This window comes from Mobula hypostoma, chromosome 29 (assembly GCF_963921235.1).
Source record: "Mobula hypostoma chromosome 29, sMobHyp1.1, whole genome shotgun sequence".
In the NCBI taxonomy this organism is placed as follows: domain Eukaryota; kingdom Metazoa; phylum Chordata; class Chondrichthyes; order Myliobatiformes; family Myliobatidae; genus Mobula; species Mobula hypostoma.
In genome coordinates, this window is record NC_086125.1 from 7311639 (window position 1) to 7338347 (window position 26709).

The 26709-nt window shown below is 43.7% G+C and overlaps 1 protein-coding gene across 4 annotated transcripts in view; it reads right to left on the reverse strand.

The window, feature by feature from the left end:
- The window catches only part of LOC134339502 (DENN domain-containing protein 1B-like), a 108745-nt gene that overhangs the window by 34071 nt on the left and 47965 nt on the right, over window positions 1-26709 (reverse strand). For 2 of the 4 annotated variants that reach the window (XM_063036079.1, XM_063036082.1), the window contains exons 5-12: window positions 25984-26103; window positions 17619-17688; window positions 12112-12192; window positions 10737-10811; window positions 9172-9225; window positions 6837-6947; window positions 5831-5931; window positions 187-232 (exon numbers count right to left, since the gene is read on the reverse strand). In XM_063036079.1, the coding sequence (XP_062892149.1) occupies window positions 187-232; window positions 5831-5931; window positions 6837-6947; window positions 9172-9225; window positions 10737-10811; window positions 12112-12192; window positions 17619-17688; window positions 25984-26103 (658 nt within the window). The remainder of the gene's footprint in view (window positions 1-186; window positions 233-5830; window positions 5932-6836; window positions 6948-9171; window positions 9226-10736; window positions 10812-12111; window positions 12193-17618; window positions 17689-25983; window positions 26104-26709) is intronic. The other 2 variants (XM_063036081.1, XM_063036080.1) reach the window with 2 other exon arrangements.

The following is a 26709-nucleotide window of genomic DNA, read 5'->3' on the forward strand; positions in this document are numbered from 1 at the left end:
CACCTTCTTACTCTGGCTCCTTTCCCCTTCCTTTCCAGTCCTAATGAAGGGTGTCAGTTTGAAACGTCCCCTATTTATTCTTTTCCATAGCTACTGCCTGACCTGCTGGGTTCCTCCAGCATCCTGTGTTTTTTACTCTTTAACCTTTAACACAGCGGCAGTAGAACCAAGCCTGTTCACACTCACCTCCATTAGACTGCTATGGATCCCTATCAGATAAGGCATTGGAGCACTGAAAGAGACAAAAAGATAAACGCATTAACAGATTGGCTTCTTATCTCCATTCCGGCACAGACAGAGAGAAAGAGGCAATCGATTCTCTAAATGAGCAACAGCTTATACTGGCAAAATGAAAATGTTTTCACTTCAATACGTACAAAAACATGGTACAAAAAGATTAGTGTCACTGAATTTAGATACTCGGCTTTAAATTTAACAACACCACTCTTTTATCTGTGGAATGGTGGAATAAATGGGATGATAGTCACCGCTTACTTCCTTAAAATAAGTTACCCTTTTCCTTGTGACTAATTCCCCAAAGGCACCATATCTATTTGTATAGAACTTAATTTGAGTTTGAACAATTGGCAACAACACATTGATGATTCAAATGCAAATTCAAGTGGGATTTTCTGAAAGAGAAAGATAAGGAATTTGTTTCGGCAAACAGCTCTGATTAAATCATGGAGTCATGTCTCAAAGAAACAGGCAGAACAAGAACCCAGTCTAAACTTGTCCAATTTGCCTGCGTTTGGGTCATGTCCCTAAACCTTTCCTATCCATGTACCGATCTCAAACAAGGGAAAATCCGCAGATACTGGAAATCAAGTGTAACATGCTGTAAGGTTTCACTGCTAATGTAATGGCCTCTCTGTAATGTTTCACTGCTAATGCAATGGTTTCTCTATAGCAGCAATGATTGGGTTATGACTAGAGATAACGGGGACTTTGGGATGTATGTTATCCAATGAGAGGGATGTTGTTCTTTCTTCTGGGTCTGGAAGAGAAATTTTCGCGGTCTTTTGTTGGGGAGAGAAGAAGAAGGAAGACGCATGTGGAGAGAGCTGGTAGACCACCGGACGCAGTGAGGGTCCGAAGGTCGGCGACGCTCGGAGGAAGTTGATGGTTGATGAATGGCTGTATCAGTGAGCTCCAATGTGCACTTTTGACTTTTTCCTTAAAATGGGCCTTCTTAATTTTCTTTACTAACCCTATATTCAGATTAAAAGTTATAAATTTCAATTATTTAACTGCATATGGTGTACTGCCTGATATTTTGCGAAGCAGATTTGTAACTGGTCAACACGTCACGCAGCGACCACACAAACGAGATTTCTCAGTTTGGAGGGGCCTCAAGCTGCCTTCCCCTAGACGCACATGTGCTGGCTGAACCTGAGGGTTAAACAAGCAACACACGCTAAATGCCGGAGGAACTCCGCAGGCCAGGCAGCATCTGTGGAAAAGAGTACAGCCGACGATTCGGACCGAGGCCCTTCAATAGGACTGGAGAAAAAAGATGGGGAGTAGGAGTTATAAGGAGGGGAGTGGGGAGGAAGAAACACACGGAGATAGGTGAAACTGGGGGGGGGGGAAGGGGTGAGGGAAAGAACTGGGAAGTTGATTGGTGAAAGAGCCAGGTAACCTGTCCAAGTATCTTATGTTTGTTAATGTACCTGTCACAACAACTTCCTCCGCAGCTCATTTGACCACCCTCTGAATGAATCAGAATCAAGTTTAATATCACTGGCATAGGTCGTGAAATTTCAAATTTCCAGGTAAAATTTATTATCAGAGTACCGTCGGCCCTCCGTATCCGCGGGTTCCACATCTGCGGATTCAACCAACCACGGATCGGGAATACCCGGAAGTTCTCTCTCCAGCACTCGTTGTTTGAGCATTGTTTGCCTCGCGTCTCGTTCGATTGCTACTTGTGTTGTGTGCACCCTTTGTTTCTCTGAAAAGTTGGCTCCTAAAATGCAACTAACCAACTGCAGATCGAAAATACTGTACAAGTATCCCCTGCTATCCGAAAGTAGAGCATTCCTATGAAACCTTTGTAAGCCGAAATGGCATAAAGTGAGGAAGCAATTACCATTAATTTATATGGGAAAAATTTTTGAGTGTTCCCAGACCCAAAAAATAACCTACCAAATCATACCAAATAAACATAAAACCTAAAATAACACTAACATATAGTAAAAGCAGGAATGATATGCTACTAGCAGAACCAATAGTAACATTGGAAGCTTTCAAGATTCTTTATCTCTGCATGTAAATAGTACGTACAAATGGTGGACGCAGGCAAGTTCAACGCACGCACAATGTCTTTATTTTGTTCACCACGATCGAAACGCTTAATTACGTCCAGTTTTACACTAAGCATAACACCCTTACGAGCTCTCTTAGGCTTTCCTGATGCCTTAGGACACATCTTGCTGACAGATGGTACAAAATAAATCGAGATAAAACACTCTTGCTGCTCGGGGTGGGCGCTGCCTCTATAACGGCTGGCTGCAAAACAAACACTGAATGCTATTTTCGCTTTTCGTAACACCCTTACGAGCTCTTTTAGGCTTTTATATAAGGGACTTGAACATCTGTGAGTCTTGGTATCCGCGGGGTGGTCCCGGAACCAATCCCCCGGGGATATGGAGGGCTGACTGTACATACATGTCACCACATACAACCCTGAGATTCTTTTTCTGCAGGCATACTTAGCAAATCTATAGAACATTAACTGAAAACTGTAAACAAACTGTGAAAATGCAGATATAAATATATAGTAATAAATAACAAGCATGAAATACTGTAACAATATAACAGAGTCCTTAAGTGAGTGTAGCTAACCCCTTTTGTTCAAGAGCCTGACGGTTGAGGGGTAGAAACAATTCTTAAACCTGGTGGTGTGAGTCCTGAGGCTCTTGTACCTTCTACCTGATGAGCAGTGAGAAAAGAGCATGGCCTGGGCCGTGAAGATCTTTGATGATGGACGCTGCTTTTCTACAGCAATGTTTCATGTAGTTGTCTTCAATAGTTGGGAGGGTTTTACCCGTGATGTGCTGAACCGAAACCACCTTTTGTAGGATTTTCCACTGAATGGTATTGGTGTTCCCATACCAGGCCTAATGCAACCAGTCAGCACACTTTCCAACACACATCTATAGAAATTTTCCAAGGTTCTTGATGACACGCCAAACCTCTGCAGACTCCTGAGGAAGGAGGGATGCAGTCGTGCTTTCTTTGCAATTATATTTATATGATGGGTCCAGGACAAGTCCTCTGAGATAGTGGCACCCAGGAATTTAAACTCACTGACCCTCTCCACCTCTGATCCTCAGATGATTACTGGCTCACGGACCTCTTATTTCCCTCTCCTGAAGTCTACAATCACTTCTTTAGTCTTATTGACATTGAATGAGAGGTTCTTGTTATGACGCCACCCAGCCAAGTTTTCAATCTGCCTCCTGTATGCTGATTCATCACCACCTTCGATATGGCCCACAACAGTGGTGTCATCAGCAACCTTGTATATTGTGTTGGAGCTGTACTTAGCCACACAGTGATAGGTCTAATGTGAGTAGAGCAGGGGGTTAAGTACACATCCCTGCGGTGCTCCTGTGCTGATGGAGATTGTGGAGGAGATGTTTTTGCCAATCCGAACTGTCTGGGGTCTATAAGTGAAGAAATCCAGGATCCAATTGCACAAGGGGATATTGAGGCCCAGGACTTGGAGTTTTGAGGGGATGATGGTATTAAATGTTGAGCTGTAGTTGATAAAGAGCATCCTGATGCATGCATCTTTGCTGTCCAGATGTTCCAGGGTTGTGTGAAGAGCCAACGAGATAGCATCTGCTGTGGACCTGTTGCTTCAGTAGGAGAATTGGAGCTGATCCAAATCGCCACTCAGACAGGAGCTGATCAGCTTCAATGCCAGCCTCTGAAAACACTTCATCACTGAGGATGCAAGTGCCACTGGGCGATAGTCACTTCGACAGGTTACCACACTCTTCTTGGCGCTTACAATTGAAGCCTGCTTGAAGCAGGTGGGTACCACACACTGCTGGGGCTGAAGGTATCTGTGAAAACACCAGCCAGATGGTCAGCACATGTCTTCAGTACTCAGCCAGGTTCTCTGTCCGGACCGGATACTTTCCTTGGATTCACTCTCTCGAAGGCAGCCTGCACATCACCTTCAGATACTGAGACCAAAGGATCTTCGGGAGACATGGGGTGTGCGATGGTTCCTCCCTGTTCTGGTGATCAAAAGAAGAATAGAAGTCACTGAGCTCATCTGGGAGCAAAGCTTTGCTGTCTGCTACGTCGCCAGTTTTAACTTTGTAGGAGGTTATGGCATTCAAGCCCTGCACAGCTGTCGAGCATTCCTCGTTGATTACAGTCTAGTCCGGAATCTCCACTTTGCCTGAGAGATGGCTTTACCTGCACCTTTTGTGGCATTCTTGATCTCCAGAATTTAATACCTCTGATCTGGCTTTCAGCAGGTTCCGGATTTCGTTGTTCATCCAGGGCTTCGGAATGGAGAAATCCCTGAATGATTTTCTGGGGGATACACTCACCCACTGCTGTTTTAATAAAGTCTGTAACCGCCCTGGTGTAGTCATTCAGGCATTCAGATGAGTTCTTGAACACAGTCCAATCCACTGAGTCAAGGCAATCCTGTAACCGTTCCTCTGCCTCCCGCGACCATCTCTTGGTTGTCTTGATCTCTGGGGCCTTGCTCTTCAGGGTCTCTCTGTATTCAGGTAGTAGGAGTACAGCCAAATGATCCGACTTGCCAAAATGCGGTCTCGGGAAGGAGCCGTTAACTTTGCAGCAGCAGTACAATGCAATACATAACAAATACAGAAAAAAACCTGAATTACATTACATATATATTGTTTTATATTAAATAGTTAAGTTATAAGTAAGTAGTGCAAAAACAGAAATTAAAAAAAAAGTAATAAGGTAGTGGTCATGGGTTTAGTGTCCAGTTAGAAAATCGGATGGCAGAGGGAAAGAAGCTGTTCTTGAATTGTCGAGTATGTGCCTTCAGACTCCTGTGACTCATTCCTGATGGTAACAATGAGAAGAGGGCCCCTTCTGGTTGGTGGGAGTACTTAATAATGGATGCTGCCTTCCTGAAACACTGCTCCTTGAAGATGTCCTGGATTCCATGGAGGTTAGTACCCATGACGGAGCAGACTAATTTTACAAGTTTCTGCAACTTACTTCGATCCTGTGCAGCAGACCCCCCTCCATACCAGATGGTGATGCCGCCAGTCAGAATGCTCTGCACTTTACATCTGTAAAATTGTTCAAGTGTTTGAGGTAACAAACTAAACCTTCTCAAACTCCTAATGAAATATAGCCGCTGTCTTGCCTTCTTTATAGCTGCATCAATATGTTGTGACCAGGTTAGATCCTCAGAGGTATTGACACTCAGGAATTTGAAATTGCTCACTCTTTCCACTTCTGATCTCTCTATGAAAATTGAGTTCCCTTGTCTTACCCTTTCTGAAGTCCACAATCAGCTCTTTGGTCTTACTGATGTTTGATGCATGGTTGTTGCTATAACATCACTCATATATCCGTATATCTCACTCATGTACATCCTCTCATCACCATCTGAGATTCTGCCAACAATGGTTGTATCATCAACAAATTTCTAGATGGTTTACAGAACTGAAAAATAGTGTGCCAACTTGGATGAAGTTTGTGGGTGTGCACCCATTCTGAGGTGCTGCACCTAGGAACAGATGACACTGGATGGAACCCTGCTGTCCACAACTTCTACCATTATAACCAACAATGAGGGAGGAAAAGGAAATCTTACCAACAGTAGTCAAGGAGGTGTGGCGGGAGCACCGGGATGTATATATGTTGCCAGTACATGGGATAGAGCATTGCAGATGAACCGTGCACACAGGCGGTTAACTGTGGATGAGGAAGGAAAAAGTTCAACAAGTCAGCTGGAGTGCAACCACAAATGGAAAAATCCAGGGTAATTCCCTCTGAATAACAGGGGCAGTAGAAGAAGGCAGAATGGGAGCATGACATGGAGAAGCTCCAGAAACTAGGACCTGGGGAATGGGTGGGGGCCGGGGTGGTACTATAACACCACTCAACTAGCTGTTATACTAGCTGGGGAGTGGGTTGTGGGGTGAAGACATTGCAGCAAGTGGTAAATATGCAGCAAGAGCTTCCTGAAGGCAAAGGGATAGAGAAAGGTTCCCTCTCCCCAACCTTCTCCCTTGTGTCTTTCGCCAAGTTTTTTTCCTTACAGCTGCCTCGCATCACCCATAGGCTAATTACAGTGGATTCTGGTTAATTGGGGCAGCCGCTTTCTTGGGACAACTCTTAAAGAACAAAAAATAAATGAGAAAATGTCAAATTGTATTCCCTTCATTTATTTGGGACACTATGCCACTTAATTGGGCAGGAAACTGTTACCGGACAGTTTCTAATTAGCGTCAGTTGCGTGCACTTATGCAGCCGTTAGACCCTTCGCTGTACGTAGAACCATCAGTTTTTGAGTAGCATTAGTTGTGTGTGTTTGTGTTCAAAAAGCAGTGATTTTTGGCGAGAAAGAAGCAGTAAGACAATTTGGAACTGTTTTGCTTGCTGCTGTTTCAAGCAATCAGGCTGGGAAATGCCAGAAACGGCCGGGAGTGAAAATGAAATGATTTCACAGCTTCAACAAGTTAAGATTCGTGAATAATTTGAAGGCTAAATTGGATCCCGAACAGACTGTTATCTGAACAGATAGACTAGAGCAGAACCACCGACAAACAAGAGAAGGTTAGAAGGATTGCTCCCACCCAGTCGTGCCAGGCACATACCGTGCTCAGCTTGCTGCAAGTGATGATAATGCGTCTCTCATGCAGCATACTGGCGAACAGGTGCAACATGTTGTTTACGTCAACAGCAACCACATATTCTGTCAGGTTCCTCTGTAATGCAAAGCAGATTTAGCTAAAAAAAAGGGCAACAAGCAGAAACACGTATTGTACATGCCGATATTTACTGGAGAACCTGAAGTATTGTGAGCAGTTTTGAGCCATGCATTTTCCAACATTGCATTTCATTTGCCACTTTCTTGCCCATTCTCCTAACCTGTCTAAGTCCTTCTGCAGCCCACCTGTTACCTCAACATAACCTGCACCTCCACCAGTCTTTGTATCATCTGCAAATCCTGCAACAAAGCCATCTATTCCATCGTCTAAATCATCGATATACAGCATAAACAGGCCCAGAGCTATCAAACGCTCTTCATATGACAAGCCTTTCAATCCCGGAATCATTTTTGTGAATCTCCTTTGTACCCTCTCCAGTGTCAGCACATCCTTCCTTAGATAAGGAGCCCAAAACTGCTCATGGAGGGACCGTAGGGCTGCAGGACAACTGGATGACTGGGCTACAGAGTCAATATTCATGTTCTGATTTGGGCATTTATTGCAACCCCATATTTGCAAATACTCTCAGATTAAAACAAAGTTTGTTCTGCACTATTTGTCATAATATATTTATTCATATTAGGGCATGTTCATAGTTCTGCTAAACATAACCAGTTGTAGGAAATCCTGCAGTACCAACAATCTCACCAACCCCCTCTAGCATATTCTCAGAGGTCTGCTCCATGGTATAAAGATTATGTACGTATCCCTGTAAGTGCAAGAAATGCTACAACTGCCTATTTATCTCCTCCCTTACCTCCATTCAGGGCCCCAAACAGTCCTTCCAGGTGAGGCAACACTTCACCTGCAAATTTGCTGGGGTCATCTATTGTATCTGGTGCTCCCGACTGGCCTTCTTTACATTGGTGAGACCTAACTTAAATTTGGGGGTCACTTTGTTAAGCACCTCCTCTCCATCTGCCAAGCGTGGAATTTCCCAGTTGCCAAACATCTTAATCCCCATCCCCACCCTCAGGGTGGAGCAGCAGCGCCTTATATTCTATCTCGGCAGTCTCCAACCTGAGAACATGAATATCGATTTCTCCTTCCAGCAAAAAAAGATCCCTTCCCCTTTGCTCTTCCTCTATTCCCCACTGTGGCTTCTTACCTCTTTTCAGCTGCCTATTACTTCTGCCTGGATCCCCTCCTTCTTCCGATTCCCCTGCAGTCTACTGTCCTCTCCTATCAGATTCCTTCTTCTTTAGCACTTTACCTTTCCCATCCACTGGCTTCACCTATCACCCTCTAGCTAGTCCTCCCCTCCTCCCCCACCCACATTTTTATTTTAGTGCCTTCCCTCTTCCTTTCCGGCCCAAAATGTCAACTATTTATTCATTTCCACAGATGCTGTATGACGTGCTAAGTTCCTCCAGCATTTTAAGACCGTAAGACCATAACACATAGGAGCAGAAGTAGGCCATTTGGCCCATCGAGTCTGCTCCACCATTCAATCATGGGCTGATCCAATTCTTACAGTCATCCCCACTCCCCTGCCTTCTCCCCATTACCTTTGATACCCTGGCTAATCAAGAACCTATCTATCTCTGTCTTAAATGCACGCAATGACTTGGGTGTACTGTGTATGTTTGATTGCATTCTGTTTGTCCCCATTCTCTCCTCTTCTTTTAAACACTTTTCCCTGGCTGAGTTCGTTACCAGTCTGATTTTTAAATGTCCTTCAAATGTGCATTCTAGCAGGGGAGTAGGGGCTGGAATGGGTTAGTTTTGGGTTAATGTCACATTAATCAGAAACTAACACGGATTGACTGGTTTATTATTTCAAGTGGTCGAAACTCTGGCTGATAACTGTACAAGCGTGAGTGTGATAGAGTGAGAGCATGGTAAGGTGTGTGATGATAGTGAGACATACAACACTGTAGGTGCAAGTATACATCTGAGTTCATGTTTGAGTCTGAAAAGTGAGTGAGCGTGCACATGAAGATAATTCCATTGTGGTCAAATATCTTTTACACTTACAAAGTGTAAGACAGGAATCTACGTGGTAGGTGAAATCAGCACTCCAATATCATTATTGGGGTGGAAAGAAAGAAAGACTAAAATCAGAAAATGGGTGGGCTCCTGACACTTCCTTGCTAAACTAAATTTTGCCATTGGCCAGACTGCCCACAGGGAATAACCCATTGCCCACCCGTCTGGAACCATCACTGCAGCCCCCCCCCCCACCTCCCGTCAGCACCCCCTCACATCCTGTGATACTTACACTCTCCGGGATTGTAGGCAAGCTGTTGCTGTCAGGGGCAATGAAATAAGAAAGCTGGGGGAGAACCAAGAGGAGACGAAGGTCACATAATTGTAAAGGTTACTGTCTGCAGAGTCATTATTTATGTCAGTGATTAGATTGAGAATTGATCAACATTGGAAGGCATATCCTCCAACAATGACAAGATTGACGTCAAGCGGTTAATGGAAAATGACAAAAGCAAGACTGAAATGGTAAAGTTGTCATTGTAATAAAAGTGTTGATGCATAAGATCTCTTTCATTGTCTTCTGTTCTTACCCCACCCTCTCATTTCCTCTCTCTTATCTTCTTTTGTTCCTTTCGTCTATGTTACCTGTGTGCCTCCTCCTCCACCTCTTACTTTCCTTGGAGGTGGAGGAGGGGTGTTGAACAATTTAACATACAGTTGATGACTTCACTGCAGAGTGGGCCTATTGTCCTGGACAAACGGTCATCTGCACCTATCATGGTTTGTTTAATTTTCTTTTTGTGAGCTCCACTTCTGACAAACATAGCTCAATTTCCCCTTCTAATGTGATCAGGATGGAGGGAGGGGTGGGGGTGGGTACAGTGTTGATATGGATTTCAATCCATGAACATCAATTCCTCCTTCCTGACGAAGGGTCTCGGCCTGAAACGTTGACTGTACCTCTTCCTAGAGATGCTGCCTGGCCTGCTGCATTCACCAGCAACTTTGATGTGTGTTGCTTGAATTTCCAGCATCTGCAGAATTCCTGTTGTTTTCCTTCTTCCAGTACTTTTTTTTCTTATTTCCCCCACCCCCTTCCCTCTTCTTCTATTTCCCATTCTGGCCTATCTCTCCTCCTCACCTGCCTATCATCTCTCCCTCCTTCTCCCCTTTCTCCCATGGTCCACTCTCGTCTCCAGCCTTTCCTTTCCCTGTACCCGGCTTCATCTATCACCTTCCAGCTTGTCCTCCTCCTTCCCCACCACCCAACCCCTCCCAACCTTTTTATTCTAGTGTCTCCCCACCCCCCTCTTTTCCAGTCCTGATGAAGAGTCTTGGCCTGAAATGTTGAGTGTTTATTGATGCTGCCTGACCTGCTGGGTTCCTCTGTCATTTTGTGTGTGCTGCTCCATTCCAGCATCTGCAGAATCTCTTGTTCATATTGATCCAACCTTTAGTCCCCAATATGAGCTACTGTACTCTGTGCGAAATGGACCCCTTGGACCGAGCATCTCATCTGTCTGTTGAAGAAGGGCCTTCACCCCCTAAGGAGACTACTACAGTCAGTAAGATTCTACCCATGGGACTATAAAAGCCCAATTGTAGAGTAAATGACCCATAAGCAGCACTTACTAGGGATTAACCCTTGCTCAGAAAAGGAAATGTAACAGCCTACTCACACTGCAGTTAGAGTACAGGTTAGTTCACAGCAGGCAAGTTTTCTATACCACATGTGGCATATGTTGCTAGTTAATTTGATCAACATGCAGGCGTGGGGTTAGATGCTGTTTAGTTATTGGGTTAATCTTGTCATTGCCAGTACAGTGGTGCTGGTCATCGGGATTTTGCCCGACTCACCGGTGCCATACCACTACCAGCATCCCTCTTCATGTCTTTCAGAAATCGTTCCGTCGTAACTCCCAGCTGTTGGGCCTTGTGAGACAGTATTGTGTGATTATTGTTCATTCTGAAATATCACATTACAACCTTATATTTTAGCATTTTTTGCACTATGAAATGCCTCAATTTTCTTGTTCTCAGGAATGATTCAGCAGTGAGTACTTTTGGCTGAATCGGTCAGTTGAGGATCCAAGGCCTAAACAAAAGGCTTTGAGCACACAATCCTTAGCAACACACACAGTAAGTGCTGGAGGAATTCAGAGAGCCAGGCAGCATCTATAGAGGGAATAAGCAGTTGACTTTGCAAGTTGACTCATTCATCAGTACTGGAAAGGAAGAGGGAAGAAGCCAGAATAAAAAAGATTCATTTCCAGTCCTGATGGCGTAATTTTGTCCTGAAACGTCGACTGTTTATTCCTCCTCATAGACCCTGACTGACCTGCTGAATTTCTCCAACATTTTGTCTGTGTTGCTTTGGATTTCCAGCATCTACAAAATCTCTTTATGTTTAGCACACATAACCAGGTGTTCTGCACTGCTAAAGCAAGTTATCCTGTGCTCCCTCAGTTGAAAACCATTCGGTGGCTCCAAATCTTTCTGTTTAAATGATCATTAATGACAATTTGTTTTTCCACCCTTACTTACCCCTGAACTAAGGAGGCAATTTACTTTCATCTACATACTGTAAGGGTGGCAGATTCCCTCCCTCAAAAGAAAGATATTGAAGGACCAGAGAGATTTACACAACAGCCTTTGTTACCGGCATTGATATGAACATTAATTCCATATTTAAGAAAAAATGTTCAAAGTTAAATTCCACAGCTGCAATGGCCAGACTAATGCAATCATTTCTGCATGCCAACGTACCCGCCAAAGTAACTGGGTTCGTGTGTGTGTCTTAATCAACGTCACCAACAATTTATTTGCTTATTATTCTAATACTGCTCCCTGTGCACAGATTGATGCCAGGTTTCTTAGAACAGTGGTTACATTCCTAAGACACTTTATTCCCTGAGCTCTTGAAAGGGAGTATAGAAGTGCAAGATTTTCTTCTAAGGAAATCTTGTGTATGTGATTGCAGTAAAACGGGGATAGCAGGATTTCCGGTAAAGACTGTTGGCTTACTTTAGCCATTCTTACTATCCTGGAATTACTGAAACCATCTATAGTGGGCCAGTTGATCTCAGCTGTTCAATGTGCCTTTTGTAGTCTGTCTGCTTCCTGGGTTCAGACTGGGAGCAGAAACAAACTATGGGTTGGTTACTGGATACAATTTGGATACCCCAGGCAGTGAAAGAAGTGGAATAAATACGGCTTTATTCTATTTACTTACAAATTCGAGATTGAGTGGAGAGTCTGACTGGGGTGGTGGCTGAGCGTGCAGAAGGCTTAGGAGCTCTTTCATTTCACTGTACTGCAGGAACAAAAATGCACACATGATACTTCAAGCTGAGCAGGGCTGTGGAGCTAAAACATTACCAGAGGCCAGAGAATTTAAAAATGGAAATAATCATGTGGAAACATTCCTAGAGTTAAAAATCTACAAACACGTTTACTGGGACAAAGTAGAGCGAGCTGTACCCTGTAGTTAACCCGTACTGTACACACCAGTCAGACACTTACACAATCCCAACCCCGGGATCATATAGGCATAACCTTGAAGGATGGGTGGGCAAACAACGGGGACTGACAGTCCTTGTCTCCAACTGTCTGGAGCTGTGAATAGACAGCAAACTGACAGGAAGGTCCCTCTGTCATACTAAGTGGCCTAATGTCTGGTACATATGGCCAGAATCTGAAGAGTGGGTATTCAAATATTCACATAGGGGCTGTCACTTCTTACATTCTATAGTTATTTGAAATGCCAACTCATTCAGGCCATGTAAACTGAAGTCTGGAAGCCCTTAAACCTACCTTGTAATCTATAAGACCACAAGATAAAGGGACAGAATTAGACCATTTGGCCCATTGAGTCTGATCTATTTTCCCTCTCTACCTCCTCCCCATACCCTTTTATGTCCTGACTAATTAAGAATCTATCAAATTTTGCCCGATGACTTTCCACAGCCACCTGTGGCGTTGAATTCCACTCTGCTGCTAAAGAAATTCCTCCTCATCTCCATTCTATAAGGACATTCATCTATCCTGAAGCTGTGTCCTCTGGCTCTGGACTCTCCCACCAAAGGAAACATCTTCTCTGCACCAACTCTACCAAGGCCTTTTAACATTCGATAGGTTTCAATGAGGTTACCTCTCATTCTTTTGAATTATAATGAATACAGACCCAAAGCCTTTAAACACTCTTCATATGACAAGCCGTTCAATCCTGGAATCATTTTTGTGAACCTCTTTTGAACCCTCTCCAGTGTCTATTGTTTTATGTAATTTCATTTACCCTGTCACCATTGTAAAGCAGGCTGTCACAAAGAGACATCTTTTACACAACAACCTGCAAGTTAGAAGGTGGAGTCGGCCATTTGGCCTGTCATTTACTCCACTATTGGATGAAACTATCTCTGTTCCAACCTTAACACTGCAATAATTTCCCTTCACCACTAGGTGGCCAAATGCACTGTGACAAAAGGCAAAAATTGTTGGGAGCGTGGAGGAGCAGCATCTAAAGGGAACTCTTCCTCAGAATACGGAACAGCATGAAGGCAATTCCCAAGGAATGTGCCAATGGGTCCCAAGAAGCATTCTGGGGCCAGGGTCTGTCAGAACAGAATCACTTGATGTTCTTGAGCCATGTCAATACTAAAGATGTGACTCCTAGTTGGTGTTGTTCAACTTCCTCCTTCACTTTCTGGTGAAAATAGACCAAATGGAACTCCCCTCTGGGGACAGTGTTCCAGCTAAGGTGACTATGTTCTAGAACCCAATAAAAGTCTCCTGAAGTTCACTGAGAGAAGCACGTCTAATATTTGCTAGTTTTTTCTTGACGGCCGGGTCCCAGTAGGAAAAGCATGTCAGCAACATATTAGAAGGGAGAAGGCTGTGAAGGCAGAGTGCGGTAGCCCAGGTATACTGGCACCCCAGCAACTGGTCACCCTCATTTGTGATTTCCCTAGGTCTCAGAATCTTTATCAACTTGGTGGACAGGACCAAAATGACGACCAGCACCACAAAATCGTAGTTACAGGTTGGTTAAACACCAAATAGTCTCTGTTGAAGCAGTTCCGTCCAAAATCCTATCCAAATGGTGACTTACAACTCCAGTTTGTTAGTTTCCTGGTTATGTCTTGGCGTAACTCAAATAGAGTCCCCGTGGATGTGTCACAGATCAAAGATCAACTTTATTCACCGCTTACATTTACACTATTAGGAACTTACCGTGGTGTGTTGGTCGGGGTATGACATACAAGAAAAAAACAACATTTAATAACTATAAAGAATAAAGAATTATACAAAGTAAAGTTAGAGCTTCAGGTACAGATATGGGATAAAATTGTATATACTGTATCTATAAATACCAGCATGTATTTACAATGTAAACAGCATTTTAAAAAGTGGTTTAAAGTGTTTACAGTACAGTGCAATGATGGGGGTAATAAGTTGGGGAAGGGTGGGGTTAACTAGAATGGTTGAACAGATTAGAGGTGTATAAGATGATGAGAGGCACTGATTGTGTGGATAGTCAGAGGCTTTTTCTCAGGGCTGAAATGGCTAGCACGACAGGGCACAGTTTTAAGGTGCTTGGAAGTAGGTACAGAGGAGATGTCAGGGGTAAGTTTCTTATGCAGAGAGTGGTGAGTGCGTGGAATGGGCTGCCGGCGACGGTGGTGAAGGCGGATATGATAGGGTCTTTTAAGAGACTCCTGGATAGGTACATGGAGCTTAGAGAAATAGAGGGCTATGGGTAACCCTAGGTAATTTCTAAGGTAAGGACATGTTCGGCACAGCTTTGTGGGTTGAGGGGCCTGTACTGTGCTGTAGGTTTTCTATGTTTCTAGATTAACTGTCTGGGGGAAGGAACTTTTAAGAAGGCATTAAGTTTTTGTTTTAATAGCCCTACAGCACTTTCCAGAAGGAAAAAAAGGCAGTTTGCTGGGTGGGTAGTATCTGCAATGATTTTTCCTGCCTACTGCTTTGTCCTGGACACATACAAGTCCTGCAGAGGGGGTAGACTGCAGCCAAAGACCTTTTCCACTGACCTGATAGTTCACAGTAGTCTTCGTATGTTGTGAGAGGATGTTGCATCAAAACAGACGGTAACGGCTGACCTGGTACTCCATGAGAGAGTTCTCCCTCACTCAATAGGGAGCCCTACCGGAAATCTAAAATGTTTCTTTGAAATAACCCTTCCAACCATGGCAGAAGAGCTATTGATCATTTATGCATCCTCCGACATATGTGACCACTGTGCACAAGCCATTAGCGCAAGCTGAGAGAATGACATCCAAGGCCAGGCCATTTATAGTCATCTCTGAAGCTGATGAAGGAATGTCTCCATACAGATAGAACTGACCAAATGTGGGGCATCCCTGAGGCATTCCTCTTCCAAACTGAAGGAGCACCACCAAAGACTTCTTAACTCTAAACAGACACACTGTGGCACTATGCAGATAATGAACTCTAGTCACAAGGCTGCCTGAATCTGAATTGTAGTCCAAAAGGGTATTCATAATCCATATCACCTTCACCAGGTCAAGGAAAAGTAAGGCAACAATCAGGCAGTCCTGTAGGAATGATGGACTAAATGGATATTATCCTGGATGAACCAGCCCAGAATCATATAGGAGGATGTGGGTCAGCATCATGCTAGGTAAGTACACATAGCATGGGTAAGGACCATCCTGTAATCCATGCAGAGATGGGAGATCAAGGGGCCAGTGTTTTTATCACCCATCTTCAGCAAGAAAAAAAATGTCAGTCCTGTGTTGTGAGCAGAGCATCAATCAACTGCCAGGTTCTCCCTCAGAAATGGTGCATGGTTTTCAACCAGGGTCCCAAGCCTCTCTGAGGAACTTCACAGCCAGTTCGTCCATCATTTGGGACTTCCCCCTGAAAACTATTGGAGGACATGGGTCAGTTTGGCCAATGCTGATGAAGTCCCTCAACACTCTTGGGCTGACCTTCAATAGCCCTTTCCATCAATGACAGGAGACTCAGAATGGGACACCAGGATGTCCACCACCTCAGTGATGGACTCCAAGTTATCGCAGTGCCTCACTCCAAGTCCCCTTGCTCTTCAGACAGACACCGCTAGTGGCAAATATCAGCACTTTAACGTGTCATTCATATTAAGTTGTGAAGAACCCATGGCTCCATTCTTGGAGTCATTAAAGTATACAGGTGCAGCTGGGGGGGGGGTCCACAAGAAGAGGTGTCACAATGACGTATATATAGAGGTGACTACAAGGATCTAAGAGCCACACTCATTCTTCATTAAAGGTAATGAATGAATGAATGCTTGAGAGAGAAAGGGTGCAAAGGAAGTGGAAACTGAGGGCACGATGTATGAGAACAGCTGCAATATCAAGGTTATCTCTTGATTTATGTCAGTGAACAGTTCACAGCTAATTGGCTTCCTTCTGGAGGGATAAGAACCTTCATTATCTAGGCAGCCTTAGCTGAGATGGGCCAGAAAAATAGGATGGGAAGGGAGTTTACATGTGCACAAGATATAAAAAAAATGGCTTCCCTTTAGATTTCAGCAACCCACTCCCAGGATATTATATTCTCTCTTTCATTCCCATTGACCTTCCTTAACACAGTAACCAACCCTACAGGATGCACAAGGTGTACTTAATAAGGCTTGCAAAAGCTCTTTCCCACCTCTTACAATCTAAAGTTCGGGTGGTGGGGTGGAGATACGTCTCTACCAAAGGAGGTGTAAGGTGCTCCTTCCCTCCCTCCGCTAGGGCAAGGTATAGCACCTGTTTAGACCCCCCTCCCCCGCCCCACCGTCCAGATCAGAATCACGCGAAACCATGGGAGCAGGTGGTGGATGGTCGTATAAGCTGCTGGTGCACATCACAAGTCCTGCTTATGTGACCACTGACACCAGGCAGACAATCTCTGAAGAGTATTGATAATGGCTGGGGTCACCCGTCTTGTAAAGAAACTGCCCAGACAAAGGCAAAGGCAAACCATTTCTGTAGTAAAATTTGAGACCATAATCACCCACATCCTATGACCAACACGGCACATAATGATGTTGATGATGACAGTCTAATGTAGATGGAGAACAAAACATCTCCTCTCTGCTCCATAGTTTCCACACTCTGCCATGTAGCTACTTCACACTGGTTAGGGCCAGGTGCTTTCAGTCAAATCAACCAGTGCCGTCCCCACCCAGAAGGTCTGTGCTGGGACAGTGTAGAGGAGGCTTCAACTCCTTGTGTCATTTGTGCTGTATCAGGACTTGCTGTGTATTATGGGACAGGAAAGAGAAAGTTCACACATACACACAGACACAAAATGCTGGAGGAACTCAGCAGGTCAGGCAACATCTATGGAGATGAATTATCGATGCTGCCTGACCTGCTGAGTTCCTCTAGCATTTTGTGTGTGTTGCTCTGTATTTCCAGCATCTGCAGAGTTATTGTGTTAAAGAGAAAGCTTATTCTCTAACTTATGCTGTTCCTGTCAGGATAACATACATGACACGTATTGTAGAGGGAGTTTATTCTGCATATAAGCCACTTCGTTCCTGCCCTGCAGTGTTTGATGGGGCAGTGTAGAGGCAGTAAATTTTGTCTGTTGGAAAGTTTGAAGATCTGTAAGATCAAACTAATTCTCTGAAATCTAAAATCTATCCATATCTACAGCAGATGCATATTACAAGGTAAGGTTTACTCATTTTATACAGTGAGGATAATATTGTAATATTTACTGTACCTGTCCTTTTGCCAAGAAGTCAGCTATATTGTTTAAGAGTTTGTAGAAAACTTCAAACCAGGGCAGGAAACTAGAAGACAAATGGAAACAATTGATTAAAAGAAATGCATAGCTCTGGTATAATGGAGAAATGAAACCGAGAAGTCACAGCCCAATTATCAACTTTAACTTAAGAAATTGATACATTTTATTTCCCACCCTGGGTTATGGAGTCATAGAGAGATTTTTAGTGCTTTTATCCTTTTCTATGTCTTCACTGGGTGGCCGGGTGGAGATATGTCTCTACCAAAGGAGGTGTAGGGCGCTCCCTCCCGCTGGCAGTCTGCAGGCCAGCCTTGGGCAAGCTGTAGCACCTGCTTAGAACCCCTGATCAGGGTCACGTGAAGTGACGGGAGACAGTGGTGGATGGTCGTATGAGCAGCTGGTGCACATCACAAGTCCTAGTTATGAGGCCACTGACGTCAAGTAGACAATCTGTGAAGAGTATTAATAATGGCTTGCAAAGACACCGCCCAGAAGAAGGCAATCACAAATCACTTCTGTAGAAAAAATTTGCCAAGAACATTTGTGGTCATGGAAAGACCATGATCGCCCATATCATACGACATGGCACATAACAAACAAATGAATGTCTTCATATTCCAAAATTCCTTCTATCATAGTTTTTCTAATTATTTCTCTTTCATTGCCTTCTCTGTCAAACGCTTGTCCTCTTGTTTACTCCTTGCTGCATGCACCTGGATGTCCTCTACTGCTTTAGATTCATTCCCACCCTTCAGGAGGATGGGTAAGAGAAGGCTATTCAGTCATACTGCCATACAACCCCCAGCCAACAACTGCATATGTGACTCCTCAGGGAGACAAATTATGAATGAGAGTCCTAAAAGCTTTGTACCTAGAAACAGATGTACTCAGGGAAATGCAGATTAAAAATGTGGAGGTTGTTTAAGGAGCATTTACATGGCGTTCCGGATAGGTTTTCCCATTGAGGCAAGGAAAGGAAGGTAGGGTGAAGGAATCATGGATGACAAGAGTTGTGGACCATCTAGTTAAGAGGAAGAAAGAAGCTTACTTGAGGTTTAGGAAGAAAAGATCAGACAGGACTCTAGAATGTTACAAGATAGCCAGGAAGAAGCTTAAGAATGGACTTAGGAGAGCGAGAAGGGACTTGAGAAGGCCTTGGAAAGTAGGATCAATGCACTTAAAGGCATTCTGCATGCACTTGAACAACAGAGAGATGACTAGAGTGAGGGTAGCACATTGGGGGATAAATATGCTTGCAGTTGGAAGAGATAGGGAAGGTCCTTAATGAAAATCTTACTTCAGCATTCACCAATGAGAGGGACGTTGATGAACGTGAGGACAGTACAAAACAGGCTGATATAATGGAACATGTTAACGTTAAGAAAGAGGATGTGCCTGAATGAATTCTTTGAGGAAGTGACAAAATAAATTGATGAAGTCTGAGCTGTGGATGTGGTGTATTTGGATTTTAGTAAGGAGTTTGACAAGGCTCATTCTGAAAGTCAGGGGGCATGGGATCCAAGGAAACTTGGCTGAGTAGATTTAGAATTGCCTGGTCCACAGAGGGCAGAGGGAGTTAGTAGATGGAATGCATTCTGCCTGGAGGCTGGTGATCAGTGACGTTTCACAGGGATCCCTGCACCTTGTGATTTTTATAAATGACTTGAATGAGTAGGTGGAAGGTTAGCAAGTTTTCAGGTGACATGAAGGTTGCTGGTGTTGTGGATAGTGTAGAAGGTTGTCGCAAGTTACAAAGGATCATTGATATGAATACAGAGCTGGGCTGATAGGTGGCAGATGGACTTCAATTTGGAAAAGTGTTAAGTGATACACTTTGGAAGGTCAAACTTGAAGCTGAATACAGTGTTAATGGCAGGATTCTTAACCGTATGGAGGAGCTGAGAGATCCATGTCCATTGATCCTTCAAAGTTGCCATGTGTATTGTTGCTCTATGAAGCTTGGGTTAGACCACATTTGGGAGTATTGTGTTCAGCTCCTGTCGCTTCATTATAGGAAGGACGTGGAAGCTTTAGAAAGGGTGCAGAGGAGGTTTACCAGGTTTGCTCCATGGATTAGAGGGCATACTGTATCTTAGAGGATAGGTTGAGTGAGCTAGGGCTTTTCTCTTTGGAGCAAAGGAGGATGAGAGGTGTCTTGATAGAGGTGTTCAAGGCGATAAGAGTGGACAGCCAAAGGCTTCTTTTTTACAGGGCAATATGAAGTGGCATGATTTTGAGGTGATTGGAGGAAAATGTAAGTGGGATGTCAGAGATAGTTGTTTTTTTTTTACACAGAGAGGGGTGGGTGTGTGGATTGCCCTTCTGGGACAGTGGTAGAGAAGATATATAAGGGATATTTAAGAGATCCTTAGGTAGGCACATGGTTGAAGGAAAAATGGATGGCTATGTAGGAGGGAAGGATTATATTGACTTCAGAGTTAAAGGGTTGGCACAACATCATGGGCTAAAGGGCCTGTACTATACTGCTTTAAGTTCCCCATGGTCCTAACTTTGGCATTACTGGAGCTAACAGTATCCACAGTGCAGATTAATTTAGGGCCCTCTAGATGCGTGAGGCAAATGTTTGCTTAGTTGAGCCAATTCTTTCTTCAGCCTTGGAATATAATCTGAACCACAACAGAATGATTAACTTGAATCCAGATCTTCTGAAATGAGATCCTTGGAAATGAATGGCAGTGATCAGGGGAGGAATCTCCCTCCCTAGTCTCTCCTCTGGAGGGCACAGGGCTGCAAAGAAGTCTCACATGCTGCTGTTTCCTTCTTCTTTCTCTGAAGAGAAGATCTTCCCTGCCTCTCCTCTGTTAGATACACCTGTTCATCAATGTAAATATCTAATCAACCAATAACTTGGCAGCAACTCAATGCATAAGAGCATGCAGTCATGGTCAAGAGGTTTAGCTGTTGTTCAGAACAAACATCAGAATGGGAAAGAATTGCAATCTAAGTGATTTTGAGTGTGGTATGATGTTGATGCCAGATGGGGTGGTTTAAGCATCTCAGAAATTGCTGACCTCCTGTGAGTTTCACACACAACAACAGTCTCTAGGGTTTACAGAGAATAGTATAAAAAGCAGAATACAGTCAGTGAGCAGCAGCTCTGTGGGTGAAAATGCCTTGTTGATGACAGAGGTCAGAGGAGAATGGCCAGACTGGTTCAAGCTGACAGGAAGGCAACAGTAACTCAAATAACCACGTGTTACAACAGTGGTGTGCAGAAGAGCATCCCTGAACACACAACACCTCAAACCTTGAAGTGGACGGGCTACTGCAGCAGAAGGTCATGGATATACAGATATACAGTCAGTGGCTACTTCATTAGGTACAGGAGGTAGCTAATAAAATGGCCACTGAGTGTATGTGTGGCAATCTTTTGGGCAAGGTGTGGAAGTTAAAATCCTGTCTTCTTGCTTCAGATACATTAAAGATCCCTTAGCAATATCTTAAAGGGAGCAGCCAGTTTATCTGCTGTCTTTGACAGAATCTTGACATTATCAGTGACACGGCAAACAAATTCATCTCATTGGTGTTTGATTGCTGCTATAAAGCAACACTTCCTTGCTTAAACTAAAAACAATCGCTATACTTTAGAGCACTTCATTGCACACACTATGTGCAGAGCGTCCGTGTTGTTTTCTGTTCTCAAGTTGTCACTCACCATTCCAGGCAACTTTAGATTTTGAAATATTTCAGGAAACATTTCAGTTCCTCTGAATGTGGTTGGCAATAGAAATATCAACTTCCACTCTGCCATGTGACCACACACACACACACACACACACACAGTTCATCTCCACTGGAAAGCTAACTTTCTTTGTAATCATGTTTCCTTTCTTAGCTGGGCAAAACCACTCAGTGATTACTAATCTGCTAAATGGGGAGGTCCCAGAAGCTCCCCTTTATGAATACTGTATCCTACATGTACAAACATTGGTACTTCTGGACAATTACTGGCTCCTGATTGTGCCTGAGTAATCACAAAATTTAATGTGGGTTGTGTTATTTCAGGGTTTACAGGGCAGTAAACATGGATTTTGTGAAAAGCTTTACTAAAGTCCCATGTTAGGTTGGTCCAGGAAGTTTAAACATGAGATCTGAGGCAAACTGGCTAATTGGGTCACATCTGAGAAGAAGCAGAGGGCATTTGTGGAGGGATTCTTTTCTGATTGGTAGTCTGTGAGTTGGGACATGGTGTTATAACTCAACAAAACACTGGTTAGGCTTGGAGTGTTGAATACAATTTCAGTCACCATGCAACAGGAATCAGAATCAGGTTTAATATCACTGGCATATATTGTGATAGTTGTTGTCTTTGTGGCAGCGTTACAGTGCAATACATAATGACAGAGAAAAAGCTGAATTACAGTAAGTGTATATTATTTATTAGGTAGTTGAATTAAATTAGTAGTGCAAAAATAGAAATTTAAAAAAGCAGTGAGGTAACGTTTATGGGTTCAATGTCCATTCAGAAATTGGATGGCAAAGGGGAAGAAGCTGTTCCTGAATCATTGAGTGTGTGCCTTCAGACTCCTGTACCTCCTTCCTGACGGCAGCAATGAGAACAGGTATGTCCTGGGTGGTGAAGGTCCTTAATGATGGATGCTGCCTTTTTGAGGCATCGCTCCTCGAAGATGTCTTAAATATTATGGAGGCTAGTGCCCATGATGGAGCTGACTAATCTTACAACTGGCTGCAGCTTACTTCGACCCTGTGCAGTAGCCCACCACCCTCCCACCCCATACCAGATGGTGCACAGCAAGTTAGAATGATCTCCACGGTACCCCTATAGAAATTTGTGATGTAATTGCACTGGAGAAGATGCAGAGGAAATTTACCAGGATGTTGCCTGGAATGGAAGACTTTAATTATAAAGGGAGAATGCATAGGCTGGGTTTGATTTCCCTGGAGCAAGGTCACATGAGAGGTACTTGATGGATATAGTACGTCAAATTATGAGAGGCCGATACAGGATAGATAATTAGAACCTCTTTTTCATGATAGGGGTGTCAAAGTAAGAGGAAATGGAATTGGTTTATTATTGTCACATGTACTGAGGTACAATGAAAGGCTTGTTTGCATACTGTTCATACAGATCAAATCGTTACAGTGAGTTGAAGTAGTACAAGATAAAAATAACAAAGTTGAACAACGTGTAACGGCTAATAGAAAGTGCAGTGCAGACAGAGAAGAAGGTGCAAGATCATAACTGAGGTAGATTGTGATGTTAAGAATCAATCTTACCGTACTAGGGAACCATTCAATGGTTTATAACAAGGGGTAGAAGCTGTATTGAAACTGGTGGTACATGCCTTTAGGCTTTTGTATCTTCTGCCTGATGGGACACTGGAAAAAGACAATGTCCAGAGCGAGTAGCATCTATGATTATGCTGACTGCTTTACAGAGCCAGTCTGAGGAGGAGAGTTTAAAAACGCAAACACGAGGAAATCTGCAGATGCTGGAAATTCAAGCAACACACCCAAAATGCTGGTGAACGCAGCAAGCCAGGCAGCATCTATAGGAAGAGGTACAGTCGACGTTTCGGGCCGAGACCCTTTGTGAGTCCTGACTGTACCTCTTCCTATAGATGCCGCCTGGCCTGCTGCATTCACCAGCATTTTGTGTGTGCTGCCTGAGGAGGGGAGGCTGGTTTCCATAATGTGCTGAACTGTGTCCGCCACGCTCTGTTGTTTCTTGCTGTCGGGGGCAGAGCAGTTGCCATACCACACCGTTATGCATCCAGATAGGATTCTTCCTATGGTGCATAGACAAAAGTTGGTAAGGATTGATGGGCACATGTCAAATTTCTTTAGCCTTCTGAGGAAACAGAGGCATTGGTGAGCTTTTGTGGCTGTGGAGTCTACGTGGTCGGACCAGGACAGGCTACTGGTGATGCTTACTCCTGGGAACTTGAAGTTGTCAACCCTCTGACCCCCAGCACGGTTGATGTAGACAGGAGTATGTGCCCTGCTCCCCTTCCTGACGTCAACAACCAGCTATATTGAGGGAAAGTGTACAGCATGACACCATGTTATTAAGCTCTCCATCTTCTTCCTGCACTTTCTTCTCCTTCCTCCATCTCGTTATTTGAGATACAGCCCAGTATGGTGGTATCATCTGCAAACTTGTAAATGAAGTTAAGCAGAATATGGCCACACAGTCATGAGTGTGCTGGGAGTAGAGAAGGGTGCTGCAACCTTGCTGGGCACTGGTGTTGAGAATAATTAATGTGGAGGTAAGTAACTAGCCACACACGTACTAAATGCTGAAGGAACTCCGCAAATCAGGCAGCACCTATGGAGGGGAATAAACAGCTTAGGTTTTGGACCAAGGACTGGAAAGGAAGGGGAGAGAAGCCAGATTAGGGTGGTGGGGAAGGGGAAAGTGTACAAGCTGGCAGGTGAGGGGAAAGGCAATGTGTATTCCTCTCCATAGATGCTACCTGATTTGCTGAGCTCCTCCAGCATTAAGTGTGCATTGCTTAAGCTATCAAGCATCTGCAGGATCTCTCGTGTTTATGAGTAGCCACACATAACCTGCAGTGAATTACTCATCTCTGTCCCCTCGAGGCCTTTGTGCCACTTACTAGTTACATATTAGTAAGTGTGATGGTACACCTTGTACAAGATCAGATGAGAAGACTCCAACAGCTATCAAGAAGTACAGAACCATTTATGGCAAACAGATTATTTGTTCAGCACCCCAACTATTTCTTCCTCTGCCACTAACACACGAAGGTTACAATGTCCACCAAGTACGCGATGCTCTATATAATATGCTGGAATGTCTTAGTCAGCAACTCCAAAACCCACTACCTCTACATGCTAGGAGTCATATACTTGATGTGACAGGAAGGCGTTTTAAAGGGGATCTGAGGGGAAAGTTTTTTCATAAAGATTGAAGGTACATTTATTATCAAAGTATGGATGCAATATACAACCCTGAGATTTGTCTTCCCCACAGGCAGCCAGGGAACCTGTTCGAAGAGTAAATGTCAATGCCCTCCGCGTGCAAAAGAAACAGATCATGCAAGCGGCAACAAAAAATACAATGGAAAAACACATAATATAAAAAACAAAACCCAAAAAACAAAACAAAATATAAAAAAAAGAGTCAAGGCATATTCAGTTTGTTGCATCATTCTCCGTAAACTCTAGAAAATATTGTGTGTGATAATCCCAGGAGATCAGAAGTTTCTGAGATACTCAAACCACCCTGTCTGGCACCAGCAATCATTCCACGGTCAAAGTCACTTAGGTCATACTTCTTCCCCATTCTGATGTTTGCTCTAAGCATCAACTGAACCTCCTGACCTTGTCTGCATGCTTTTATGCATTGAATGCTGATTAGATATTTGCATTAAGGAGCAGGTGTGCAGGTGTACCTAATGAAGTGGAAACTGAGCATAAAATTTCAATACTAGAACCAAGTGACAATAAAGAAATTTTGATATATCTCCAGTTGGTGTCTTGGAAGACAACCAGGTGTTCACAAGTAGCTACTGCCATTGCCTTCTAGCCTGTAGAGATGGTGGATTTTGGAGGTGCTGACAAAGACATTCGGGAAGATTAACAGAGAGCATCTTGTTCTTGGTGCACGTTGTAACCTTGGTGTGTTAGTGGCAGAGGAGAAAATAGTTGGGGTAGAGGACTGGGTCTGAAACAAACAAGTTGCTTGGCTTAGATGGATCTGCACTTCTTGATAGTTGTTGGAGTTCTTCTTATTTGATCAAATACAAGGTAAACCGTCACACTTAATAATATGTGACAAGTAAATGGTACAAAAGCTTTGAGAAGGCAGGAGTAACTCATTCACTGCAGGGTATTATAGTATCTGTGTGATTGGTTCTGTTAAACTGTAGGTCAACGGTGACCCACGATATTGGGGCAGTAAGGCTGCTGAATGTAGTTTGATTATTTGAAAAGGATACTTGTCTGACACGTGCATAGTCTGTTACTTGCCACCTGGCGACCATTGCCTAGATTTTCTCTCAGTCCTAGAGATTCTTCATTACCTGTGGAGCTGCAAGTAGAACTGAATTTTACACAGTCAGCCCTGAACACTTTCATTTCTGACTCTGTGGTTCTTCGTGGACAGTCTCAGGAGCATGACAGGTTGTAGGATTTCAGTTTTGGAAATGGAGTGGAACTTGGTGTTTGAGGAAGGGGGGTTGGCAATGTGGATTCTTTACCAGCTGGAGTGAGGAGACAGGTAATTGGAGAGAAGGACTAAAACAATTCTGTTTTGTTACTTTTCGTAAGTGTTTTGGGAGGAAACACAGCTTGGAGAAATTGTCAAAGCTCTGGGCCCATCACCCCATCCTACCTGAGGATGCAGATGCAGGTCTTCGAACTCCCAGTCAGCCGACAAAAACCAAACCGCTGAAATCCATCTATATCTGTCAGGACGAAAGTGAACTGCTGAACTGTGGTACTTTCCCATTCCCTACCAAACAAAAACAGAATTCTATAGTTTAGTCATCAAATATCTCTTTGGTACTGCAGAGTAATTCCAATCTAGTGAGCAATTCACCAGAGGATTTCATGAAGACTAATAAAACCCTATGCTTTGTTGTCAGGAATTGTTCTAATCTGGCACTTCATAAAGGTTCTCTGAAAAGATGGACACCTTTAACCAAAGAGGTGAATAATAAAATCCTCGCTGGAAAGGTCAGCTGATTAAGCTACGACAGTGCGATTGGTTACTGAATATTTTTTGTGGAGGGGGTGGCTTGAGAAAGATTGGGCGGGACTGTTAAGTGCCCATGGTTTAGTAACTTCAATACCCAAACGATCAATAAACAATTTGTTAGAAAAGTGTAACAGATTGAGAAGTATTTGTATTGGGGGGGGGGAGGAGCCACATTGTCAAAACCCTGCATTAGAACTAAAAGTGGAGAGGGGAGTTAGCTGGTATGAAGAGAAGGGAGTGGTAAGATGGGGGGCAGAGGTGATTGATGGATTGAGGAGGGGTGAAGGATTGAGTTGGTAGAGTAGGGTAGGTGGATAATAGATGGCCGCCATGTCTACAACACCAAAGGATGTCCAGTAG